General features: G+C 35.2%; 1 protein-coding gene across 2 annotated transcripts in view; it reads right to left on the bottom strand.

Moving 5' to 3' along the window:
• LOC145662607 (phospholipid-transporting ATPase ABCA1-like) overlaps nt 1–24417 on the bottom strand; it is a 1231974-nt gene that overhangs the window by 479065 nt on the left and 728492 nt on the right. For both annotated transcript variants that reach the window (XM_081728328.1, XM_081728326.1), the window contains one exon: nt 18648–18696. In XM_081728328.1, coding sequence (XP_081584454.1) covers nt 18648–18696 — 49 coding nt within the window. The remainder of the gene's footprint in view (nt 1–18647; nt 18697–24417) is intronic.

Here is a 24417-nt window from a genome sequence, read left to right on the forward strand (position 1 = left end):
AAAATGTAAACAAAAGCTTAATTGGAAAACTATGGCCACCTTGAATCCAAGTTGACTGCTTAAAACCTATGTCATTCATAACAATACAAATCTAAATCTCTATTTTTCTCTATCATGTATCTAGAAATAATAGGAAGACTAAAAAACAATTGAATTTCGATTCACTTCAACTATTATTTCATTCGGTAAAACACATATATGTTTTGTTCTTAACGCACGTTCGGCACGGATCTCTCGACATTATTTACTTGAATATAACGAATATGCGATGAACACACAACTCTGACTTCCTACTCATACTGCTAAACGGAAGTTGTATACCTTCGGGTATTTTTCTAATTTTGTCATACGTAGTTCATACAGAAAGAACTTGCTGCACCAGTATTTTGGGGGCTTTATTGTAACGTAATCGTGATGGTTACATTTGTATGTCATTCGCTGGTTTGATCGCATTACTTCAAGTAATACAAAATATACAAAAAAGATCATTTGCAAGATTGGCGAGTAGCACCAAACATGTGTAAGTCATTTCAGTACATCAAGCTGCGTCAAACTTTGTTGGTTTGGTCACAGTATTCCAAGAAATAACATATTTATATACAAACTCATTTTTTCGCGCTGGCGGCCATATTGGATTACATATTATACTCTTTGATATTTTGAGGATATCTACAATTAATTACAAACGTTCGCTTCTTCAATACCAGTGGTGTGAGCTGGATATGCGTTCGATACATAGTGCGGCATTTTGAACTCAAGATGTCGCGTTTTTGAACATTTTGCATATTTTAGTCACTTACTAATCAACATTAATGCCAAATTTGTTTTCGTAGCTTCAGCAGTTTGGTATGCTTATCCTTTCGATATAGGTTTTAAGCTGCCATCTTAAATTCAAGGTGGCCATAGATTTTCAATTAAGCTTTTGTTTACATTTTGACTCGTCGCAATTTTGGACAGCGTTGTTTTAGAAAGTCGAGACTTGCTCCATTTTCTTTCACTTAACAAGAACTTTCAAACGATGTCCTACCTCTCATGTCATTTGAAACTTTTTAGTTGGATCCACATGTGGGGACTCTGGAACAAGACGTTTTCACTTAAATCGTTGTACTTTGAAAATAATGCCACACTTCCTTTCCTGTTTTCACATTTGTCTCACCGTTTCCGATTTATAGGGGTGGCTATGGACTTTTCAATTAAGTTTTTGTTTACACTTTGACCCGTTGCCATTTTGCACATGGTTGTTGTACAGATTCGAAACTTGCTGCATTTTCTTTCATTTTACAACAGCTTTCAAATGATGTGCCACTTAACCCCCCTTGCTATTTGAAAATTTTGAGTTGGACCCCTTCTGTGACCCTGCGGGGGACCCTGGTACAATTTTTATTTACCCCAAAAAGTTTGCCGTTGGAAATGATGGGATACGTGTTGGCCGAGTTTTCCACTTATCCAACGATTTTCGAACAAATGACTCGGTCCAAACTATACTACCAGGTAATTTTTCTGTAGATCTTACATTACAAAATATGTTGTAACTCACGATATTCCGCCCGGTGGCACGTATAACTTTGGGATTCATCTAGTTATGACTCAACAAATGCAAACACAATTGTCTCATTCGGATCTCAGCGGAGCCACTGCATGGCCCTTCCTTGTGAGAATAGAAAAATACACATGTGTGAAATATATTCTTAGTGTCCAAGGATAATACTCTTAAACAGTCACATTCTTGGCTGCAACATTGTGAAAAGTGATTGACAAATATAAGATGAAAGTTGGAACATTTCGTGTAGAATATACGTATCTTTTCAGGTTAACCATAAGTCTGGTTTCTATTCGTAGACTATTGATAGTGTGTAACTTCGGCAGACGTTTCTACATAGTTAGTGGTTTGTATGACAATCCAGAATTGTTAACTTGTCTTGTATTTTTATTTCAGTGTTAATCCTTATGCAAATATAGTATATACTTTTGCTTATATAAAATATTTTCTCGGTACAGCACAGTACATTTAAGATATCCATTGCAAAGTCTCAAACCAAATACAAGATTCACATGACCATGCGGAGGCAATGTTGTCCGCACATGAAGAGGGAGTATGCTTCTCAAAGGTTTGTTTATCATTTTGGGAGGTGAATTCCTTAACCAACGAAGCTACAACTGTATTTCTGCGAAGCTAAAACTGTATTTTTGTAAAAATTATTAATGAAAGCAAAGAAAGGTGGCCATTTAGTTTTCAGGCGTTTACGTTTTTTTCTGAATATCTCAACATATATTTGTTTTATCGAAAAGAAAATTGCGGAATAAATCTCTATTTCAAAATTTCCTTTAGAAATAAGAAGCTACACAAGTAACACTTCCCAAGTGTAACACTCCAATTTTGATAAAAATTTGGCAGGCAGATACTACACATAAAATAAGTAAATACGTGTTTTTTTATTTTCTGCGGAAAAATGGTTTTAGGGGCAAAAGCCCCCACCCAAAATTTTGAAAGTTGTCGCCCGAAAGGCAAGAAGAAGTGGACCGAAATGAATGAATTCGTGTACAAATATTGTAGACGAAAAATGAGGGAATACGGGTTTCGTGTATTTCTAGAAAGAATGGTTGGGTGGGGAGCGGACCCCTCCAAACCTTGGCTCATGAAATATCAAAAGTGCTAGTAACAGTATGTCAGAAGTGCCTAAATTTACATGGAGAATTGCAACGAAACTTTGTGTATGGACAATATGCAAAAAATAAATGAACACGGGTTTTTTATTTTCTGTGAAAAAAGGGTTATAGGGTGCAAAAACTCCCACCCAAACTTTTGAAAGTTGAAGCCCGAAAGCCAAGAAGAAATGGACCGAAGTGAATGAAATTGTATGCAGATATTGGATACGTAAAATAAGGCCTTTAGTGTTTCACAAGTGTCTCCATCTGATTTCTTCAAATTTGGCAGATCAACAACAAGCACAAACAGTATAGTGTATTTTATAGCATTTCAGGAGGCACCTTTAACCCTTACAATGTTTTTCCGCATAAACAAAAACACGTGTCGATTAATTTCCTGTTTGCTGTTGATGTGCCAAATTTGAAGCAAAATGGATAGGGATACTTCAGAAACACGAAATACCTTATTTTACAGAGGGTCTCTAAAATGTCTACCCACAATTTCATTTGCTTTGGTCCACTACTTCCTGCGCTTTTACGGTAATATTTAGTTTTTTTCGGAGGAGGCCTAGGCCCTAACACTGTTTTCCGCACAAATTAAAACACGTTTCGTTTATTGTTTTGCGAATTGTCGCTATACGAGGTTTCGTTGCAATTCTCCATACTCTTTAAGAACCTCTGACGTATAATTATTTGCACTTTTGACATTTCATAATCAACAGTTTAAAAGGTCCGTGATATACGCAACCGTTTTTTTAAAGGAAAATACGAAACCCAATAACCTCAATTTACGTCTACAATATCTTTGCAGAGTTTCATTCAATTCTGTACACTTCTTCTTGCCTTTTAGGCCTCAAATTTCAAAATTTTGGGTGGGGAATTTTGTCCCTTAAAACCGTTTATCCTCAGAAAATAAACTCGCATTCGTTTATTTTTTGCGTATTGTCCCTACACAATGTGTCGTTCCAATTCTTCATGTCCTTTAAGCACTTCTGACATACTGTTATTCGCACTTTTGATGTTTCACGATCAAAGTTTTGCAGGGGTCTGTGTCCCACCCAAACCTTTTTCTTTTTTTCAGGAAAATACGAAACCAGTATTTCCTCATTTTATGTCTACAATATCTTTGCACAATTTCATTCACTTTGGTTCATTTCTTGTGACCTTTCGGGCCACAAGTTTCATACTTTTGGATGGGGGCTTTTGCCCCCTAAAACCGTTCCTCCGCAGAAAATAAAAAAAACGTATTTATTTATTTTTTTGCGTATTGTCCCTACTCAAAGTTTCGTTGCAATTCTTCATGTTCTTTACACACATCTGACATACTGTTATTAGTACTTTTGATATTTCGTGATCAAAGGTTTGGAGGGGTCTGTGCCCTACGTAACCATTTTTTCCAGGAAAATACGAAACACGTATTCCCTCGTTTTATATCTGTGCACAATTTCGTTCAATTCAGTCCACCTCTTCTTGCCTTTCGGGCGTCAACTTTCAAAATTTTGAGTAGGGGCTTTTGTCCCCCCCCCTAAAACCACTTTTCCGCAGAAAAACACGTATTCGTTTATTTTGTGTGTAGTATCTACCTGCCTATTTTTTTCAAAATCGGAGTGTTACACTTGGGAGGTATTACTTGTGAGTCATAATGTTATATGCATCACTTTTACTCTTCTAATAGAAGCAAACCCTTGACCCCCAAGCGTTACCGGACCAAATGTTCTTTGGACGAAATGTGCTTTCAACTAAACATCCCTGGACGAAATGTCTCTTGGACCAATTGTCTTTCGGACGAAATGTCCTTTGGACCAAATATCTTTTGGACCAATTGTGTTTTGGACGAAATGTCCTTTGGACCAATTGTGTTTTGGACGAAATGTCCTTTGAACGAAATGTCCCTGGACCAAATGTGTTTGGACTAAATGTCTCTGGACGAAAATCCTTTGGACGAAATATCTTTGGACGAAGCGACCCCCAACTACCCACCGTCCCATTCTGTTCAGCGCAGCATCTTCGGAACACTGGTGAGCTTGTCTACGTTTTACTTTCAATATCTCCATTTTTCTTCTTTTTTCATTTATTTCTAATGAAAAAAGCTCAGGCATTTTTGGATTTTGATATTTGCAATTGTAAGAGTGGCAATAGCAATAGGAGTTCAATTTTGAGATACAGCTTGTGAGCTTTTAGAGGAGCTAACTGCTGGAAAAAATTTGAATCACCTGTAATATATGAATTATTATACCTAGTATAAAAAACTAAAAGTAACTATGTCTGCGTAATTATCATGGTCAAATTGCAAAGTCAAATGAAATAACATTTGGTATATAATCAGGCCCCAATCCCAACTGGGAAGTTATACGCGTATCACTTTCATTATAACACATATCCTTAGTGGGGAGTAGGTGTCCGAATTTTTGCGAAAAACTGAGTATCTTACAAGCCGTTCAACTTAGAGAGCTTAAATTCAGTATATAACTCTTTACTAAAAATAAACAGAACGTGTCCTGGCATTTTTAAAAATGTGTTTTATGAGCGGGGGGGGGGGGGGGGCGGATTTTCTATATATTGGAAATTGGTAGTGGGTTGATTTTTAAAAATTATCGAAAACGATTAATATTAGTTGAGAAACTAATTGAGGAATGAAAACTACAGTCCTTTGCATTTTATACCCACTGCTTTCTAATATAATAATTGCTGAAGCTGATGTTTATTATATGGATCGTTCAGAGCATAAAGTTGTGAGAAAAATAGACATAACATTTGTATTCCAAGCTTAATTTCATGGGCATTTTAAATTAGTACGGCATGCTTAATTATATGGAAAACTAGTTTTTCTTTCTTTTCTTCTTACGTTGGTCTACTTTATCTTGATTTGATACTTTCAAATTTCAACCTGTTTTCTACTGAAATGTATATGTAAGCCAAGAAAGAAATAATTATATATGATACATTTAAATTCATCTTAATTTGGAAGATGAGAAACACTTTACCATTGTATATCATAAAAGTCAGATCCACCGGTATTGTAACAGAGCGGTGCTTGAGCGATTGACAGTAGGAATTCAAACTCCGATAAGTGAAAATTTCACAGTCTTGTTTTATTTCAAGTGTAACCTCTTTAGTCAATGGAGAGAAGGACGTGGATCATGGGTCAGAGTTGATTACGTTGGTGGGTCGGAATTGGTCACAATGGTTCAAAGTAGTTCATAGTTGGTTGTGGGTCACTTCTGTATTCTACCATTAATTTCATAATTCACAATCACCCTGTCCTTTAGCTTAAAGACACAATCGTGGAACGTAGAATTAAATATTAGTGAGGTAGTAAACCCATAATGGGTCGCTTCCTGTTTTACTTTGGTGCATTATACTTTTGCAATGGTAAGACAAGTGTTTACCTCTTCTGGGTAGTTTCACAGTTTCACATTTGTAGAGGTGGTCAAGGAGTTTTTAATGAAGGATTTATTACCATCTTGAACGCTCGCTATTTTGCACAAGTTAGCATAAAGACTCGAGACTCTTACCATTTCACTATATAGTTAACAAAGGTTTTGTAACATAAAAGGAAATACCTGCTCTTAAAGGAACTTTTTGCGCTGAATTCGAATATGCACTCGGTTTTTCTCCATCACGTACGATTTTCCCGTAACAGAGGGATTTTCAGGAAAATCCCTCAAAAATTTCCCTTTTCGTTTATTTTACACCCCAAGATCTTGTCCCCTTGCATATACTAACATAGAAATTATACCTAAGTATACTTTGATTCATATTTAACAAACCCTCCAAGTTTCGTAATAATCGCTTTATTCTTTCTAGAGAAATAAATATGTTTGTATGTATACTGTGTGCACTGTTTATTGCACCTTATAGTAATGCTTTCAGATCTCTTAAGTTGAGGTAAAACGTTTTGCTTTATTACCACAAACACATATATAAAATATAATACAATATAATTTACAAGTGTGACAATTTACAATAAACAATAATACAAATGTGCCAAAAGGTCATGAAAAGACAATCAAAACTTTCACAATATATGAAACTTCCATTGGGTTACATAAACGTACACTACTTCCTTCTTTTGTAAGAAATGTTGCATTCTCTAACAAGACCCCAACAATAGTCCCCCATCATTGAAGGATCCCATCGTCCCTGGTACCTTTTCTCCATTGTCTTATATCTTGGTGGAATCTTTCCCCCTGTTCGTCGCTGAGAGCACCTAGATTAGCAGGAAAGAAGCTGAGGTGGGAGTGCAAAAAGTGGATTTTTAAAGACATCCTACAACCCAACTCATTGTATTTCTGTATCATGTCCTGTACGATTTCTGTGTAACTCTCAGCTTTGTTATTGCCCAGAAAGTTGCGCACAACACACTTAAATGCTGTCCAGGCAGCTAGCTCAGCACTGTTTAACTTGCTGTCAAAGCTATCATCAAGCATTAATTTCCTAATTTGGGGACCAATAAACACTCCCGCTGAAATCTTAGCATCACTCAGATTAGGGAACTTATCTCGCAAATACTTGAAACCTTCACCAGATATGTCCATGGCTTTGACAAAGTTTTTCATAAGTCCTAACTTGATATGAAGTGGCGGTAGTAATATCTTATTAGGATCTACCAGAGGAGCGTATTTGACGTTGCATTCTCCAGGTACGTAATTCACTCTAGGTTCCCATTCCTTCACTTCGTAATGTTTGTCATCAGCTCGGCTATCCCATAAACATAAAAAACATTGGTACTTCGTGTAACTGCACTGCAGTCCTAATAAAATACCAACTACCTTGAGATCACAACATATTTGCCAACAATGGTCCTTGTAATTTATAAGATTTAGCAAAGTTGACATGGTGTCATAGGATTCCTTAATCTTCACTGAGTGCGCAAGTGGTATAGAAGGTTTTTTTTTTATTTCCATTATGTAAAAGGACAGCTTTAAGGCTGACCTTTGACGCGTCGATAAATAACCTCCATTCTTCTGGAACGTAAGGAATTCCTAGCTCCGCCATCAACCCATTTATATCCGTACACACGCACACACTATCTTGCATTGAGAAATAGCTTGAAAATTGAACATGCCTTTTCCTGTACACTGATATGTTCGTTTCTGCATCCAATAAGTTCCACTGCTGGAGCCTTGATCCCCGAAGTTCCGCCTCTTGTTTTGTCAGGTGCAAATCACGGACTAGGTCATTAAGTTCACATTGCCGGATGAAATTTGGCTCGCGAACACAGTCAGGGATGAACGTTGGATCCTTGGATGTACATGTTGATGTCGATGGTTCATCAAGGTCATGATCATCATCAGAGTCTTTTGGCCATATCTCTTCCCAGTTGGTAGGGGGCTCGGGAAGTGGAAGTTCATCCCCGTGCGGAATAGGTCTAATTGCGGATTTAACGTTGGGATAACTTATTGTGTATTTGCTTTTTTTAGAATGTCCCTTAACTACTGTGAGACAAAAATAACAATCATCCAGATGGTTGGTGGGTTCTCTCCACACCATTGGTACAGCAAATTTCATGAACCTCCGTTGCATGAACCTCCGTACAGCAAATTTGGTACAAGTTCATTGTTGTCAACAATGAGTCTGTATTCCATTCTTTCTTTCTTTTGCATTCTGTTACATTTGATAACAAATATTGATAACCATTTCATGAACAAAACGAAAAAACTTGGAGAATTGTATATATATGTATTAAGATATACATATACTGTACGTTTAAAAAAAATATACGTTGGAAGTACATTCTATTTTTATGCACGTTTCTAATTTACAGAAAGCAATACAAGTGTGTTGTTGACTATTGTAAATATTCATTTTTATGTCTGTGTTTGTAGTAATAAAGCAAATCGTTTTTACCCCAACTCAGGAGATCCGAAAGCATTACTATCAGGTGCAATAAACAGTGCACACAGTATACATACAAATATATTTATTTCTCTAGAAAGAACAAAGCGATTTTTACGAAACTTTTAGGGTTTATTAAATATAAATCAAGGTATACTTAGGTATAATTTCTATGTTACTATATGTAAGAGGACAGGAGCTAGGGGAATAAAATATCTGAAAAAGGGAAAATTTTGAGGGAATTTCCCGAAAATCCCTCTGTTACGGGAAAACTGTACGTGATGGAGAGAAACCGAGTGCATATTCGAATTCAGCGCAAAAACTTCCTTTAAGATCATGTGATTTTTCTCATGTAACAAACAAAAAGTTTAAATTTGTTAACTAGTGTTTTTTTTTTTTAATTTTAGTAATACTTTTAAATGACATACTACTTGATTCCCCTTGCCATTTTCAAATTTTGAGTTGCACCCCTCCTGAGACCCAACGGGGAACCTTGGGGAAAATCTTTTTCCTCGACACGGGGTACCTTTGAAATTATAAAATACATGTTTTCCGGTGTTGACATCTGTTTCATCGTTTCAGACTTTTATTAGTGTCAACGGGCTTCATGGATACCATGCTTCTTTATTCTCTTAGCTTTCAGATACAAGCCCCCATGTCGTAGGCGTCAGTGGACCACCGATGCGCAACTGGCGACATTTCGCCAAAAGTTGGTGATCCCGCAACTACGATCCGTGGTGGCCCCACTTCGGTTTTGAAAATTATACCACCAGCGGCAGAAACTCAACGAAACGCCAACGAACCACCAAATTCCTCCCCCAAAATATGTTAAATCGCCCATATGCTTGATTTGTTTATATTCAGGTGAGTGTAAAATACACTAGGGGAAAAAAGCAAGTATCCCAAGGTAGGCGTGAACCTTCAACCTTAAGTTTACTTGCCGCATATTCTTCTGACTTCGCCACGGAAACGATGAAGAAAATCTCGCTTGTAGAAGGATAAATTATTGAGGTCTTAAATTAGCCAATCAAACAAATCCCTCTATCTCGAGTTCTGTGAGATGGTACTGTGAACCGTTTCGAGATTTATTGCTTTCTGGTGGGGTACTATCTATGTGCAAAAATTTGAGAAAATCGCCGACGCGCACCTTCGGAAACTCTCCTCTTTAGTGCAATGTTGACAAGAGATGGTATGGGTCAATGAAACCTTGATCCACAACATACTGACCCACCACACATCGTGACCCACAATGACTCAACACCCAACGTGACCCATTCACCCACCATGACCCACTCTGACCCACCACCAACTATAAACAACTCTGAACCATTGTGACCAACTCCGATCCACTAAAATACATCGTCATTAAGTTTGATCCATTATCCACGCCATCCTCTCTACTGACTTAAGAGGTTATATTTGTAACAAACCAATTTTTTCCAGTAGTTAGCTCCTCTAAAAACTCATAGTCTGCATCTAAAGAGCCAAGCAGTAAGTCCTATTGCCATTGTTACAACTGGAAATATCAAAATCCAAAAGAGCCTGAACTTCTTTCTTCATTACAACCAGATGAAAAAAAGAAGAAAAAAGGAGGTCTTGAAAGTAAAACGTAGACAAAGTTACCAGTGTTCAGAAAATGCTATTTAGAAGGCACTGAGCAGAATGTGTTGGTGGGTCAATGGGTCAGTGTGAGTCACAGTGATGGTGTTTCGCAGTGGGTCACGCCTTGCTGACCTACGATCCACTGACCCACTCATAAATCTTGACCCATTTGACCCACCGACCAACTCAATCTCTGATTTTACATTTAGTATATCATTTAAAAGACGAAACATACATCTACACTATTTTTTCTCGATTGCAAAGGCTAGCTTGATACATATACTAGTTGAGATGGTAATTTCTTCTTAAGGTGAGAAATTGATATGATTGAAGAGCCCATCTTGAAGTGGTTACAAACTACATTCAAAAGTTATTAGAAACGCTTTCGCGACCCCAGAAAACTATTACTTCGACAAATATTTAAGTAAGTTTTTACATTTTATTAATCATATCTCCAAGCCCCTCATCCTGTAAAGATGGGGATGAATTTGGATATAACGCCATTGAGTGCCTCACTACTCATCTCAACGACCGAGAAAACAATGGATAACACTCTACAATCAGTCATTTTACACTATTTTTACATGTCACTCTTCCCAACTTCCATCCCTTGAGGTATCTGAATTCCGCAATATTTTTTTCCTTAGGTTGAAAGAAATATGTCTCCCATGTTAGGTGAAAGTTGCTCCAGACATTCCGGAGTTTTGCTGGAATATACACGTATACATACATCAAAACATTTAGAGCTGTGTGAGCAATGCTTTCGATGTTGCTCCTGTAAATTCAAAATCCAGGAGGCAAGTCGATCATACCAAAACGTGGCATTAAATGACATTGTGTTTGTAATAATGTCACGAACTCAAACTATGGATTTGACACTAATCTCAGTCACTTGAGACATTTTATTTTTCATCCTTTATCGCCCGCCATAATAATGGGTTTTGAATCGATTGAATTGATTTTGAGTTTAACGTCCCGTCAGCAGTGAGGCTATATGAGACGTAGACCTACTAATTAACGCGAACTACATGAGCTCTCGCTGGGGGCCGAATCTGGGTCTCCCACGCCGAAAGCGTGTACGCTATACGCTTAACCACAAAGGAGCTTTACGATAAGAGTTAAATTTGGACTTTAACGCTTTCGGAGTTGTAATTATTAATTTCTGCAACAACGAGAACTATGGATTCGACACTAATATCGATCGCTTTTACTTTATATATATTGGCGGAGAGAAAGGGACCACATCCATATACAAAAGCCTTGCAGATTATTGAATTGAAATCCTTTGGAAAGAAATCCTATTCTGCCTTCTTTCTCGAGTATAAATAAGTCTCTTAGACATGACTTCGTGTTCGTAAATTTCCTGTTTACATATTTTTGGGGATCGGGAGTTTTGTGTCTGTAACGAAGATTGGAGTTTGTATAATAATTTCTGTTTATACCCGAATAGTCTCTTTACCTTTCAGAAAGCGTAAATCACTTGCTGTAATGAGAAAATTCAGAAGTAACTTCCGATGACAAATAGCTGCAAATAAATACATTACATAATTTATTCATTGCGATGATATTATTTTCTTAATTTGTATTTAACATTCACACATATCATAAAATACCAACGTACTGTAAACATGTGTTATATTTTAAACATAATAATCACTATGTTCTGCAATGATTATATGTTATATATATATACAACTGACGTATTTTAATGGAATTATTTTATATAATTTTTCATGCATTGCGGAAAATAGAATTTCATAAAAAACATTGACTCAGATGGGAATCGAACCCTCAACCTTACGATTTGAAATCCAACGGCGTACCACTGAACTAACACAAGCGCTCCTCAAATAATATTTCTAGCGATATATAGCTGTATTTAAGATAATAATTACATTCGTATCCATTGCAAACGCTGTTTTTGTTCTACTTTGACTTCTATTTTAGTACTCAGGAGAGAATAATGTTCTATGTCTTAACTTTCACCATTCTTTTACATATGGAAAGATTCGTTTACGTATCTAAATATTCCATTAAGTATGGAGAGCAAAATGACAAACAAGCATGTGCTGGCATTAATACAGTTTCGAAATATTGTATCATTATTTCAATCAATGATGCTTTTTTATATATAATTGGTAACAAGTCTTATTATATTTAAAAAAAGAAAAACACATCTGCAAGATTTTTCCCGATTGCAAAGGTTGGTTTCGAGGTTCGAACCTGGTTTACTTTTTCCCGAAGATACCGGAAGTTGACTTAGAAAATTTTTGCCTCGAAACAGCAATAAACAATGCGCTCAACCTTTTTGAGACAAGGTGTACAATAAAATGTTACAAGAAAAATACAAGCAAAACAAAGAGAAATTAAAATACATGAAGTAATCACAACCAGATACAGAAAAAAGTAAATAAAAAAATTAACACCAGTTGAATACAAACTAAATTATAAAATAAAATTACAAACATATCCTCAATTCAGTAAATATTCAATTAAGCAGGATGTATTACTAAGAATTTACATATGTTGATCATAAAAATAAGCAAATTAGAAAAATATTAGTAATAAAACACATGGACAAATATAAACCATATAGGTAAAAGAAAGAAAATGAAAATTCAATAGACAATATACAAACCAAGGTTGAATTTTGTATATTAATGAAATATAACAATCCGAAAACTGTCTTCTAAGCACTGTAAAATTCGAATCAAAGAAATCAATTTTAAGTGACTTTTTATTTATGTTGTCAATGCAAATAAATAATGGAGAACCAACTAATTTACTAATGCACAATATAGAACGGTAAACCCTAGATTTATACAGGGGAACTTTAATATACAAATATTCAATTATGTTCAGTGTAGCATGTATTATATCATGAATAAATTTAATTTGCCTTAAATTACGTCGAACTTCAAGAACAAGTAAATCCAGTTTAGCAAGAATTTCCCTATTAGTTAGATCGTATAATTTAAATTTATATTTTAACCAGGCCAAGAAGGAAATCTGGACTGACTCCAGAACTTGAGTAATACCAGTGAGATTATGGTTCCAGATTAAACAAGCAAATTCCAAGTGGGATCGAACATATGCACAATATAAGATTTTGCATGTTGTAATGTCTTTAAAATCTCTAGCAACCCATTTGATGAGTCCCAGATTCCTTCTAGCCTTGGAAACCATGATAGAAACATGATGGTCAAATAGTAATTTAGAATCCATCATAACACCTAAGTCTTTGTTAATTGGGACAGGTTGAATTCTATGCTGATTTATTGAGTATGAAAAATACGATATATTCGTTTTCCTGGAGAACGCTATACTTTTATTTTCGTTCATATTCAAGGGAAGTAAATTTTGTACAGACCATTGATAAACTGAGGTAATAACGGCTTGTAATTAAAGGTGATCCTGATTACTTGCTATTTCAGAAAATATCTTCAGATCATCAGCGTACAGTAAAAAAGGACATTTCAAATAATTACCAATATCATTCACATATATTAAAGATAATAATGGACCCAAGTTGGATCCTTGAGGAACACCCGAAGAAATCTTGTACACAGATGACTTACAACCCATATATCTAACTACAAATTTACGATCAAACAAGTAGGAAGCGAACCAATGTATCAAGGATTTATGAATTTCAAAGAAATGAAGTTTGTTAGGAAGCATATGATGAGATATTTTATCAAAGGCTTTAGCAAAGTCAAAATAGATAGTATCAACTTTACCACGATTATGCACAACAGAAGAAACCAAAGTCAAAAATTTATTCAAATTTAGTTCAGTTGATTTACCCTTCAAAAAACCATACTGTTCAGGTATAATAGAATGTTCAACGGAACTATAAAGATAATTGTAAATAAGCTGATCAAAAATTTTTGGTATTACATCAAGAATAGAAATAGGTCTATAATCAGTTACGAATCTTCCATCAGTTTTCGGAATTGGAGTTACAACAACAGTTTTCCATACATTAGGATAGAAATGAGATGCTAAACTCCAATTAAACAATGATGTCAAAGTTGGTGCAATTATTTCAGATATACCTTTAATTATAAAAATCGGAATTAGATCAAGACCTACTGAAGCTTTAACATTTAAAGATTTAATAACATCAATTACCTGTTTAGTAGAAAAGAATATTTGATCACTACAAAATTGACTGGCCATAAAAGTAACAATAACATCATTCATATTAATATCATCTTTATGATAAACAGCTGCAAATTGTTTGGCCATTGCTTCAGATATCAGTTGAGGATCGTAGAAAAATTCGTCGTCAACTAATATTGCCTTATGTCCATCTTTAGCATTTATTTTATTATTCGTATACTTCCAAAATCTTTTAGGATTATTTTTTAAACCGTTCTCAATGTTATTATAATATTTAGTTTTATCAATAGTAAGTTGCTTCTTAAAATCAGAACGAAATTTAGAGAATACATTATATCTTAAAAAGATTGGGTTCTTTTATACTTCTTATGAGCATTATTCTTTTTTTAAGCAAGTAAATTAAATTACGAGAATACCATCTCGAAAATTTAGAAATTGATTTGGTTACTAAAGGAACATTATTCCTAATTGCATTCAATATAACATCATTAATACTTTGAGCAACAAGATCAATCTGTATTCAACAGATCAAGATCTGTATTCAACAAAATATTGGCCCAGGGAAACCCTTCGATTTCTTTAATTGTCTTTCTTCTCTTTAATTCGATTTCTTTAACTCTTCGATTTCGATAATAATAATAATAATTCCTGCAGATAGGAAATATAGGGGACACTTAATAAGATTATTTTTCTTCAAATAATGCACTAATGTATTATATAGTGTTATTTTCTTGGCGCATGTGTAAATAATTACGTATATCCAGGTAGATTAATAATACACCGGAAAATAGACATGACATAAAAGACGATAACTCACGAAAAAATCGTAGGAACTCATGTTAAGACACAGTAGAGAAGGATAGGGTAGATTAGATTAGCAGGAACAAATAATACGAAATTTATGTACGTTTGTGAACAACCTCTAGCTCAAATACTGCCTTAGGAACGTGCAAAAAATACTACCCAACTTGTAGGTTATCACTAAAAGGTACGAGAGCTATGTAGCCGAGTGCAATCAGGATTGCAGCATGGAAGTTCCCACGGCACCGAAGTAGTGTGTTTAAGGAATCGGGTACTTCAGCGATGGTAAGTATACACATAAACGAGAACAGTGGAAGAGCTATGAGATCAGTTGTTCATGCAAAATAAAATGCAGCAATGTGTGTAAATATACGATAGAGTAGAGTAGGTTTTGTTTGATTAGTAGGGTAGGTTAAGTTAGGTTCCTGGAGTAAGGTTAGTAGAGTAGGATAGGATAGATTAGAGCAGTTGTTCTGAACCTATATCGCGATACACTGACGTGCCGCGCACTCCCACAGGAGTGTCACAAAATTTTAGAATTTAAAAATCATGAAGCATTTAATTATTAGTTTTAATCAAGTTTGACAAATACTGTACCAGTAAACGTGTCCATCGGCAGCAATAAACTTCATTACTATATAGAATAACTACTTCATGGAAACTTAGTTTTATATTACTGCAATTTATTATTATTCTTATTAATACAAAACCAAACACGTGCGTCGATATGTCGTGTTTTCAGCGAAATATGTTGTCAGTCAAAAATGGTTGGGAACCACTGGATTATGGCAATGTTAGTAGAGTAGGGTAGATTGGATTATAATACGGTACGTTAAGTTAGGTTAGTAAGAGTAGGTTAGGTTATAGTACATTAGTAGAATAGGGTAGGTTAGGATAGCCTACTAAGATTGGGTTAGTAGAGTAGGATAAGTTAGCTTATGTTGTGAAATTAAAATAGGGTAGTTAATTCTGTTGATGGAGTAGGTTAGGTTAGGTTAATGTAGTGAGGTAACTTTAGTTAGTAGAGTAGGGTAGGTTATGTTAGGCGAGAACAAGTACTTTAATACCGTATTATTAAATGTGAATGCCGTGGAACGGAATATCATGGTAATAGATCTAGTGCTGTTTCTACGTTAATATTTGAGTTAGAGGTTGGTTTCTTGCATACACATATTCTTTAAATATGATTTCTGTTTTGTGAATTCTACTTGTAAATTTTCGAAATAGTGACCCCCCATATTTCCTATCCGCACTTTATATCCCATCAATGTGACTTCCGGTGGTCCCATCAATGTGACTTCCTATTTTAGATTAGCATAGAGTAAACGGTTACAAACAATATTTGTTCTTTTAAGAATGTCCGAGGAAATGGAGGCAAACTTGTAGTACAGAGAACTGGAATATAAGGAGCAGTGACGAGCGTTTCTTGAAGTCACATTCACTTACTATAGAGCATATACACACAACCTGCAATTCGTGGTAAATACTTCCATTAAAACGATTAAGTATAGTAAGATTCATATCGCACAGTATTGTATTTGTAACAAGAGAATACAAATATATTATTTATGAGCACAAATTAAGTATGGTCATAGTGGGGATAAATATTTTAAAGATGATTTATAAGATGACACTAGATATAAAACCCTTCTTGATATACAGTAAATAAATACTATATTTACTTACGTGATTTTTGGAAATTCATCTCGGAACAGATGAAGCTAAATATGCAAAATCTATATGATTGAGATAAGACAAGGGATAAAGTATTTTTCTTATTGTTTGGGAATAAGGGCACGGAAAAACAGTACATATATTGTTCAGATTTACAAACTATGCTATTCATAAGTATGGGAAATCTTAGAGGACGGCAATGTCCGTTCGCCTGAAGGTCTAACATTTTCTGATATTCATTCAGTGTCTCACGCATAGGTTATATATCAATCCTTATCTCTCTACTCCAGCAGAAAGTCCTAGAAATCCATCATTTCATGCTTTAATGTCGACCCCATGGAACAAAAAGGTCAAAACATACCGAGAAACTGAATGTCCTTGTCCACCCTTAACACTTTACTGAAACTAGATGTGGTTACAATCTCTACAACATTAATCCACGTGGTACACAAGTGAATTTCGTTTGACGTTTTGAAATTGATGTAGACTTCCAAACTATGGGAATTCAATATTAAAATCAATAGTGTGACGCTGGATTCAAAATATGGTTACATTGCTCTTTATTGAAGGAATTGAAAAAGGCTATTTTGGATTAATGTTCATTTACAGGACGGTTTTCTCTTTTAGCTTGTCACAGGCTAGTAACAGAGAAAGGAAATACGCAAAACCTCGAAGGTGACTGTGGTCGCCTTACTACGCAAAAATTCGTAGGATGTTTACTTGTTGAAGGTTATGCTTGGTTACTAACAGGATAAACTATCACGATTTTGTCAACGTGACCCTGCATTTGCGGAAATTTTGGTTAACAGTTAAGAATCTCTGGACAAGTCATAGATAAATGTGGATAATTCTAGAAATCCTGTTATTGAAATCTTTCGGTGGTAACAGTCACGCCATCCACGTGTGTGCTGGATCACACCATATACTTTGGGTGCGGTTCCTTGCTAATAGCCAATCAGAATGCAAAGAGCAACAAGTTTCCATATTTGTGAATCTGACGAATAGGATATGATGACTGATGAGAGGCTTGGGTGTAGATCTCGTAAAATAATAAAAAGGGATCTCAAGGTCTAAAAAATTCATTCGAACGACCTACGACGTTGTGGTTAGGAGTATTATAATTCAGATATTCAGGACGCCAAGTTGCAAGGTGTTAGAAGACTTCTATACAAGGTATGTACATGAACAAATGCAATATTAAGTTCGAAGAATGATATGTCACGCAGCTCTATAAAATGATTCATCAGTAGATAGTAAAACTCTCACGACTAAGAACTAAAAGTCGCATACTCGTAATTCATCTTCCATCTTTACTAAATTAAATACTTGAATGTCCAATCAGTTAATCACTCTATATCAATGTAGTCAAATATCATTGAAAAGACAGATATCAGATTACTATTGTAAAATAATTCAATTAAATGTTGTTGTATATTACCATTTTAGTTATGTAATAAACTTACTCTTTAGAAATAATGTTGTCATCTCCCCTGGGTTAATCCACTTTTCCCATGAAAATCATGGTGTAATTTGATTATAATACTTTTTGTGACACACACTAACTTATAGTGCGAGCAGATCTCATCTTTGTGTGGAAGTTAACGAGCTAAGTAAACAAAATGAAGTCTGCACATCGTCACAATAGAAGGATAAGGTACAATAGAAGGATAAGGTCAGCGATGGAACCTGTTATTGGGATGATAAACTCAAATTTTAGGGACTTTTTTCCTATCTGTTACTATTTTTGCTCTGCATAGATCAATATCCTAACCAGAAGTGGTAGTAGATTTTTACTGCTTCCGGATTAAGTAGAGATAACGGAGGAGATAGGACATTGTATTTTTGGGACGCTGAGTTCATTTCATAAAATAGATTTCTGCTATCTATTACAAGATTTCCTCTGATACCTGTCAACTACAATTATATTTTAACTATATTTACTAGTCAATGGTGACACTTACCAATTGCATTTTCTTCTGGCATATCTGTCTCCATAAAATACATCCGCTCCTATGGAAAGATAAAATATAGAATATAAAGAATTTTGTACCCTATCACAAAATAAAACATTATTAGATATAGTAACTTAAATTTCGGGATGTGATACAGTATAAAACAACGTATGAATCTCACTAGAATACTCAAACATTCATCAATAATTACTAAACGACATAATAGAATGCGTATATTGATTATTTAAAAAAACTTTTTCCTATCTAAAGCAGACATTGAAATATATTTCTGCATGCTACTTAGGAACATCGACCTACTCCTTCTTCTGTGCATTTACAAAACGAATACGAACAAAACTAGTCTCTATGTAGTTATAAAGAGTCTAATTGCTTATTTAATCAGTGACAAACCTAATTTTAGTTCTTGCGTGGCCATTCGCAGAAGTAAAGTGTTACTAAATGTGCACTGTTCTGAAAACTTAAATTTTAGTTTTTTTTTTCTTCTTATGAGTGAACTTTAAGAGGATATGTCAATAAATGTTTTGCTTTTACAAGGTCCGTAATAATAAGACGGAGCATTTCACTTGTAGTTTATAGGATATAGAAGTAAATTTAAATACATTGAATTTCAGATACCAGAGTCCTTTTTTTTAAATTTACGCAGAAGTAGGAAATTGGTGTCCCGAGACAGTATGCAGGAATATATTTCACTGAATTGTTTAACTAGGAAAAAGATTTATGATAACAGAGCATCTAATAACGTTTTAAATGTGGTGTGACTTCTTTTGATAATTGATATGAATGAAGCAGAATCTTTAAACTTGTCAACAAGATGGAATGTATTTATAACCAAAATACGCAACTGTCAAAACACCATTAGATTAACTTAGCAAAAAATTCAGTGTATACTGAATATATACTGAATTGAACAGACCTTGTTTATTCTTAATCATTAAAAAAGTTCATAAGCGGCATCCGCTTCTTATTTCACATGTCAGAAATTTGTCAGAAAAGCGTAGCTTTACATGCATATTGTATTCGCGCTTCAAGAGTTGCTTGCAACAAACTTAAGAGAGCGCTACATTGTGTGTGCTCCTAACGTTTAATTGAAGAATATATGAGCATTTTGGCATTACACCGTTTACTTCTGAAGCCTGGTTTCCTCTGAACGACTATATAAACCTGGAAAATACGCGTATAGAACTAAACGAATTCCACACGAAAGTCATGTAAAACTTCTACATTCGAATAAAAGGAGGAATAATCTTTCTTATCTCGTAGACAAATATATCACATGTTCTTCTGTCAAATAGTTACCACGAAAATGTGTTTAAACATACTAAATGAATTTGTGAATTGACATTAACAAATAAAGGATGGAATGAGATTACTTTTAAGAAGATGGCTAAACGTAACATATCCAATGCAAACACGAAGAAAAGTTTTGGCTAGTTTCCTGAACTCGTTATTTTCGTGAGTTCTTGTAATTTGAAAACTCCGAGGTTGTCAGGATCATCACAGTTGATATCTGATTTCTTCTTCAGAGATATACTGAAGAATTGTGCATTTAGTAGTAGGTTTCGGATACTATAAACCATAATATAGCGAGTCTTCGGGGAAAAAATGTTGTTACCGTATATCCTCACCATTTTCTATCTAAGTATAAAAAGTATAATGTTGAAGATTAGAAGATATATATATATACAGTGTTGGGAAGTTGCTTTTGTATTAGGAGAAGCACATTTCAATCCTTACAGCAAGGCATAGAAATTTAACAAATTATTGAGACATGCTTGGATTTTCAAGAGAAATGTAACACTACATATCAAAAGCATTTTGAAAGTATGAAAATAGTCTTCTCCAGAAACTAGTAGCGCCTTGGTTAACAGAGCAGAAGGAGAAGAAGACTGCAAAACTTATCTGAATAAAACTTTTGTTGGGAAAGTGGAACTAATATTCTACACGTTACCCATAGGATTCGGGGACTTTGCCGAATACATCGTACGTAAAAATAGTTTGTCACATACTCTTGCAGTCGTCTATTGGCAGAAGGATATTGTGTTAATAAGTTGCGTCAGAGCAATGAACGGCTATTTGTAAATAATAAAAAATAAATATAAAATCAAGAATCATGACAATGTAAGGTATGATACGTCACTTCGTTTCTGTATGCTACAAACATTTGGCTATGTGATGTACATTGTAAAAGAATGCAAATGTGTATATTCGCTATGGCATAGACCAATCTAAATTTCGTCGGAAAGAAAGAAAGATTAAAATAATATATAATTTAAAATGTTCCGAGACCAATCTAAATTTCGTCGGAAAGAAAGAAAGATTAAAATAATATATAATTTAAAATGTTCCGACCGGTTGTTAATTGTTATAAATGAATCGTTATGTTATATATATTGACCTATGCAACGCAATTCGAGTCACACATTTGTGAACTCCATTCTCTTCTCACATGTGCGCAATCTAAGTTATAATGCATTTAGTTTATCGTTACATCATATGAACTCTCGAAACATTCGGGCACCACATATGATTACGAAGTAACATGCACAAACCGCACAGTAGTGCATTGAAATATTTCCCCTATATACAAATTGAACGTGATGCCTTTCTGTTTCATGTGAGGACGGATCGGTTACCTACAATACACCCTAGCTTATACAGCAACTTCGGCATGACATCATCTGTGTTCTCGCACCAAATTCAAGAAGTTCAAGCGGGTTCTCTCTGTCATAAACCAATAAGTACTGTTGTGGGACATAGTCCAATCCTTGTTGAATTATGTCCCAATTATTAAACTGGACATACTTTCTCGAACACGGTGCAAATTGAGGAAAGACCCTTCAAACTCATGTAGATTATATTTTGTATGGCGGTACTTCACATATTTAACTACTATTGCATTGCTGTATATCTATATTATTAAATTAATTCTCTGATTGACCAATACCATGAACACATTTATGAACTCTTCATATACATATTCGTCGCAGAACAAGACCCGTGTAATGCAGCATACTGGATAACTGCACTGCCATGTTGACGATTATTTGTGCAATTGTCGTATAGTAGAATTGTGAAAGGCTAAGTTGTAGTTCCTTTCAAAAGAATGCTGTTCGAGCGGATTGTGACATGTTAGTCACCCATTGGTGGAATACGATGGGAGACACAGGGAGGGATTGTTCAACGAAACAATCGTTTGGACCGCTCTAACTCAGAGGATGCTACCAGCTGTACAATCACAACCTGTGAACCTCATATGAGTCCATACATACCAAGCAACTGCTTATAGGATGCAGGTTTACGTTTGCGCATTCTTTCCACACGATTACGTCCCACATTCGTTCATCACACTCGTTCATCACTGCTTCAGTTTCGACGGAAGAGATTAAAGTGACAACATATTGAGGATTGATGTGCTCAGCAGTGGGTATTGTTCTTGTTTCAGGCACAGTGATGAACACTGCGTGTCCATCAGCGTGGGTAACCCCTCGCGTGCAGAACCTACATCTATTATTTTGGAACGTAGACTGTAAGTTACACATCTCGCTCGACTTCTCTGGGTATCTGAACATTTTACAGAATTCAATCTTCCAGCAGAATGATATTTGTTTTCATATTTCTAGGGCAGTCAAGCTTATGAATCTTCTACGGTATCCTTCTAGGTATCCACATCTAAGTTCTATCTAGTACGTTAGGAACATTGTGAGGTGATACGTGACCACTAGTCGTTCTTAGAAATGACAATTGCTCAGCTCATCAAGACTTACCTCAGCATACCATGCCCTATACAGGGTATAACATAAATGCATGGCCAAAAGTGACAAGGTGATTGCAGACATCCAAATAAGTAAAAATGTTCCCATAAACATGGGTCCGATGCCTCTTCGTTTCCGAGATACAGGGTGTTCAAATGACGAGGCCCTCCAATGGCTCACTATGGGAAAGGAAATAGAAATGTCCAATATTACAGGAATAATACAATCAAGTGGAATTATACCTGCGCAAATGCATTTACACTAACATAGAGAATGAAACTAATCAACATTTGATGTTATTGGGTTGTCAGTGTTGACAACCTAGTACAACCTGGCACCTGGTACTGTGCGCCATTAATTTATTTCAACTTGGACGCCTTGTCTTTCGAAAACGAAGTGGAATCTGTCCCATGTTTAGGAACGTTTTAAAGTCAGCAATCATATGTTAACATGTGGACGTCTAGTGCTATTTGAAAACATAACACTTTGTACCAGGTTGACAACAATACTAACAATCCAATAACCTCAAACTAACATTTTCTATGTGAATGTAAATGTATTTTCCCAGGTATAATTCCAGTTGATTGCATTATTTCTGTAATATTGAATATTTCCATTTCCTTTCCATAGTGAGCCATGGGAGGGACTCGTGATTTGAACACCCTGTATCTCGGAAAGGAAGTGGCATCGGATCCACGTTTATAGGAACAATTTTACTTATTTCGATGTCTGCAATCGCCTCGTCCCTTTTGGCCGTGCATTTCTGTTACACCCTGCATAGACATTAAGCGTCTATACGATTGAAATGAAACCTTTCAGTAGGTTAAAGTAGACTGTGATGATGAGAATGAATGAAGCGGTGGAATAATGACAGTGCGGGAAGCAAGATTACCTCGAGAAAATCCACAGGTACGGTGTTTGTCCACTGCAAAGCCAATTTGTAATATCAAATGCACCCGATTATTTGCGAATTGTGGTGTTGGGTTACCTTGCAAAAGGTCATTAGAACATTTGAAAAAGACGACGAAGATATGGTTAAGCACTTGGTCCTCAAATCGAAGATGATCTTTTTTTTTTAAAAAAAAAGACACGATGCGGAACACATTCCAAGCATGTAGTTCCAACGAGATGGAGCCACTGCTCACATCACTTGACAAATTATAAAACTTTTGAGACTTTTTTTTTGTGTGTGTGTGTGAAATAATTCCACGATTTTGCCGTTTTAACTGACCACCTTCCTTGCAAGATTTAACGTTTGCAGATTTTTCGATAAGCCTATCTCCAGTGAAAGGAATATTACTTTAACTCCCGAACCCTACCAAAGCTTCAGTTCCAATACTCGACTGGAAACTCGCATTTTTGAACCCAAAATTTTACAGAGTCATGGAAAAAGCTCTAGAAAGAGCACGTCAAGTCGAAGCTAACAAGAGGCGGTATTTGTCGGACGTTCTCATTAACACATAATGTAAACATAGTTTGATATCATGTTGTAAATAGTAAGAATAACGAATATCAAGAATCCTTCAAAATAAAAAAAGTTATTCATTATTGAAACCACGATGGTTATTATGTTCTAACCTTTATTAAAGAAAAAGTTGTTTGTTTTACTGTCCTACAAGGGCCAATGGCGTAGTCTTGTAATCCACATCTCTTGGATAGTGGTGGGCAACTTCCCAGGGAAATAATTTTCGGGAATATTCCCGGGAAGATTTCCTAAAATGGTAATATTTCGGGAATTTACGTACAAACAAAAACAAAATGGTATTCTATTTCTATATTATGGTTTCAAAATAAAATTATTTTTTATCACAGTATATTTATTACTGTTGTCTCCAGAGGATTCTTTAATATGTACATTCTGAACGCTATTATGTTATTTTATTATATTTAGAGAGTAAGCATAAATGTATATTTACTTACAGTATGTCTTATGCGAGTAAATATGTTGGAAAGACATTTGGTATAGAAAGTCCACATATGTTTACACTGTTAAACAGTTTAAATTT

This window comes from Thermobia domestica, chromosome 10 (genome assembly GCF_964235325.1).
Source record: "Thermobia domestica chromosome 10, izTheDome1.hap1.1, whole genome shotgun sequence".
Taxonomy (NCBI): domain Eukaryota; kingdom Metazoa; phylum Arthropoda; class Insecta; order Zygentoma; family Lepismatidae; genus Thermobia; species Thermobia domestica.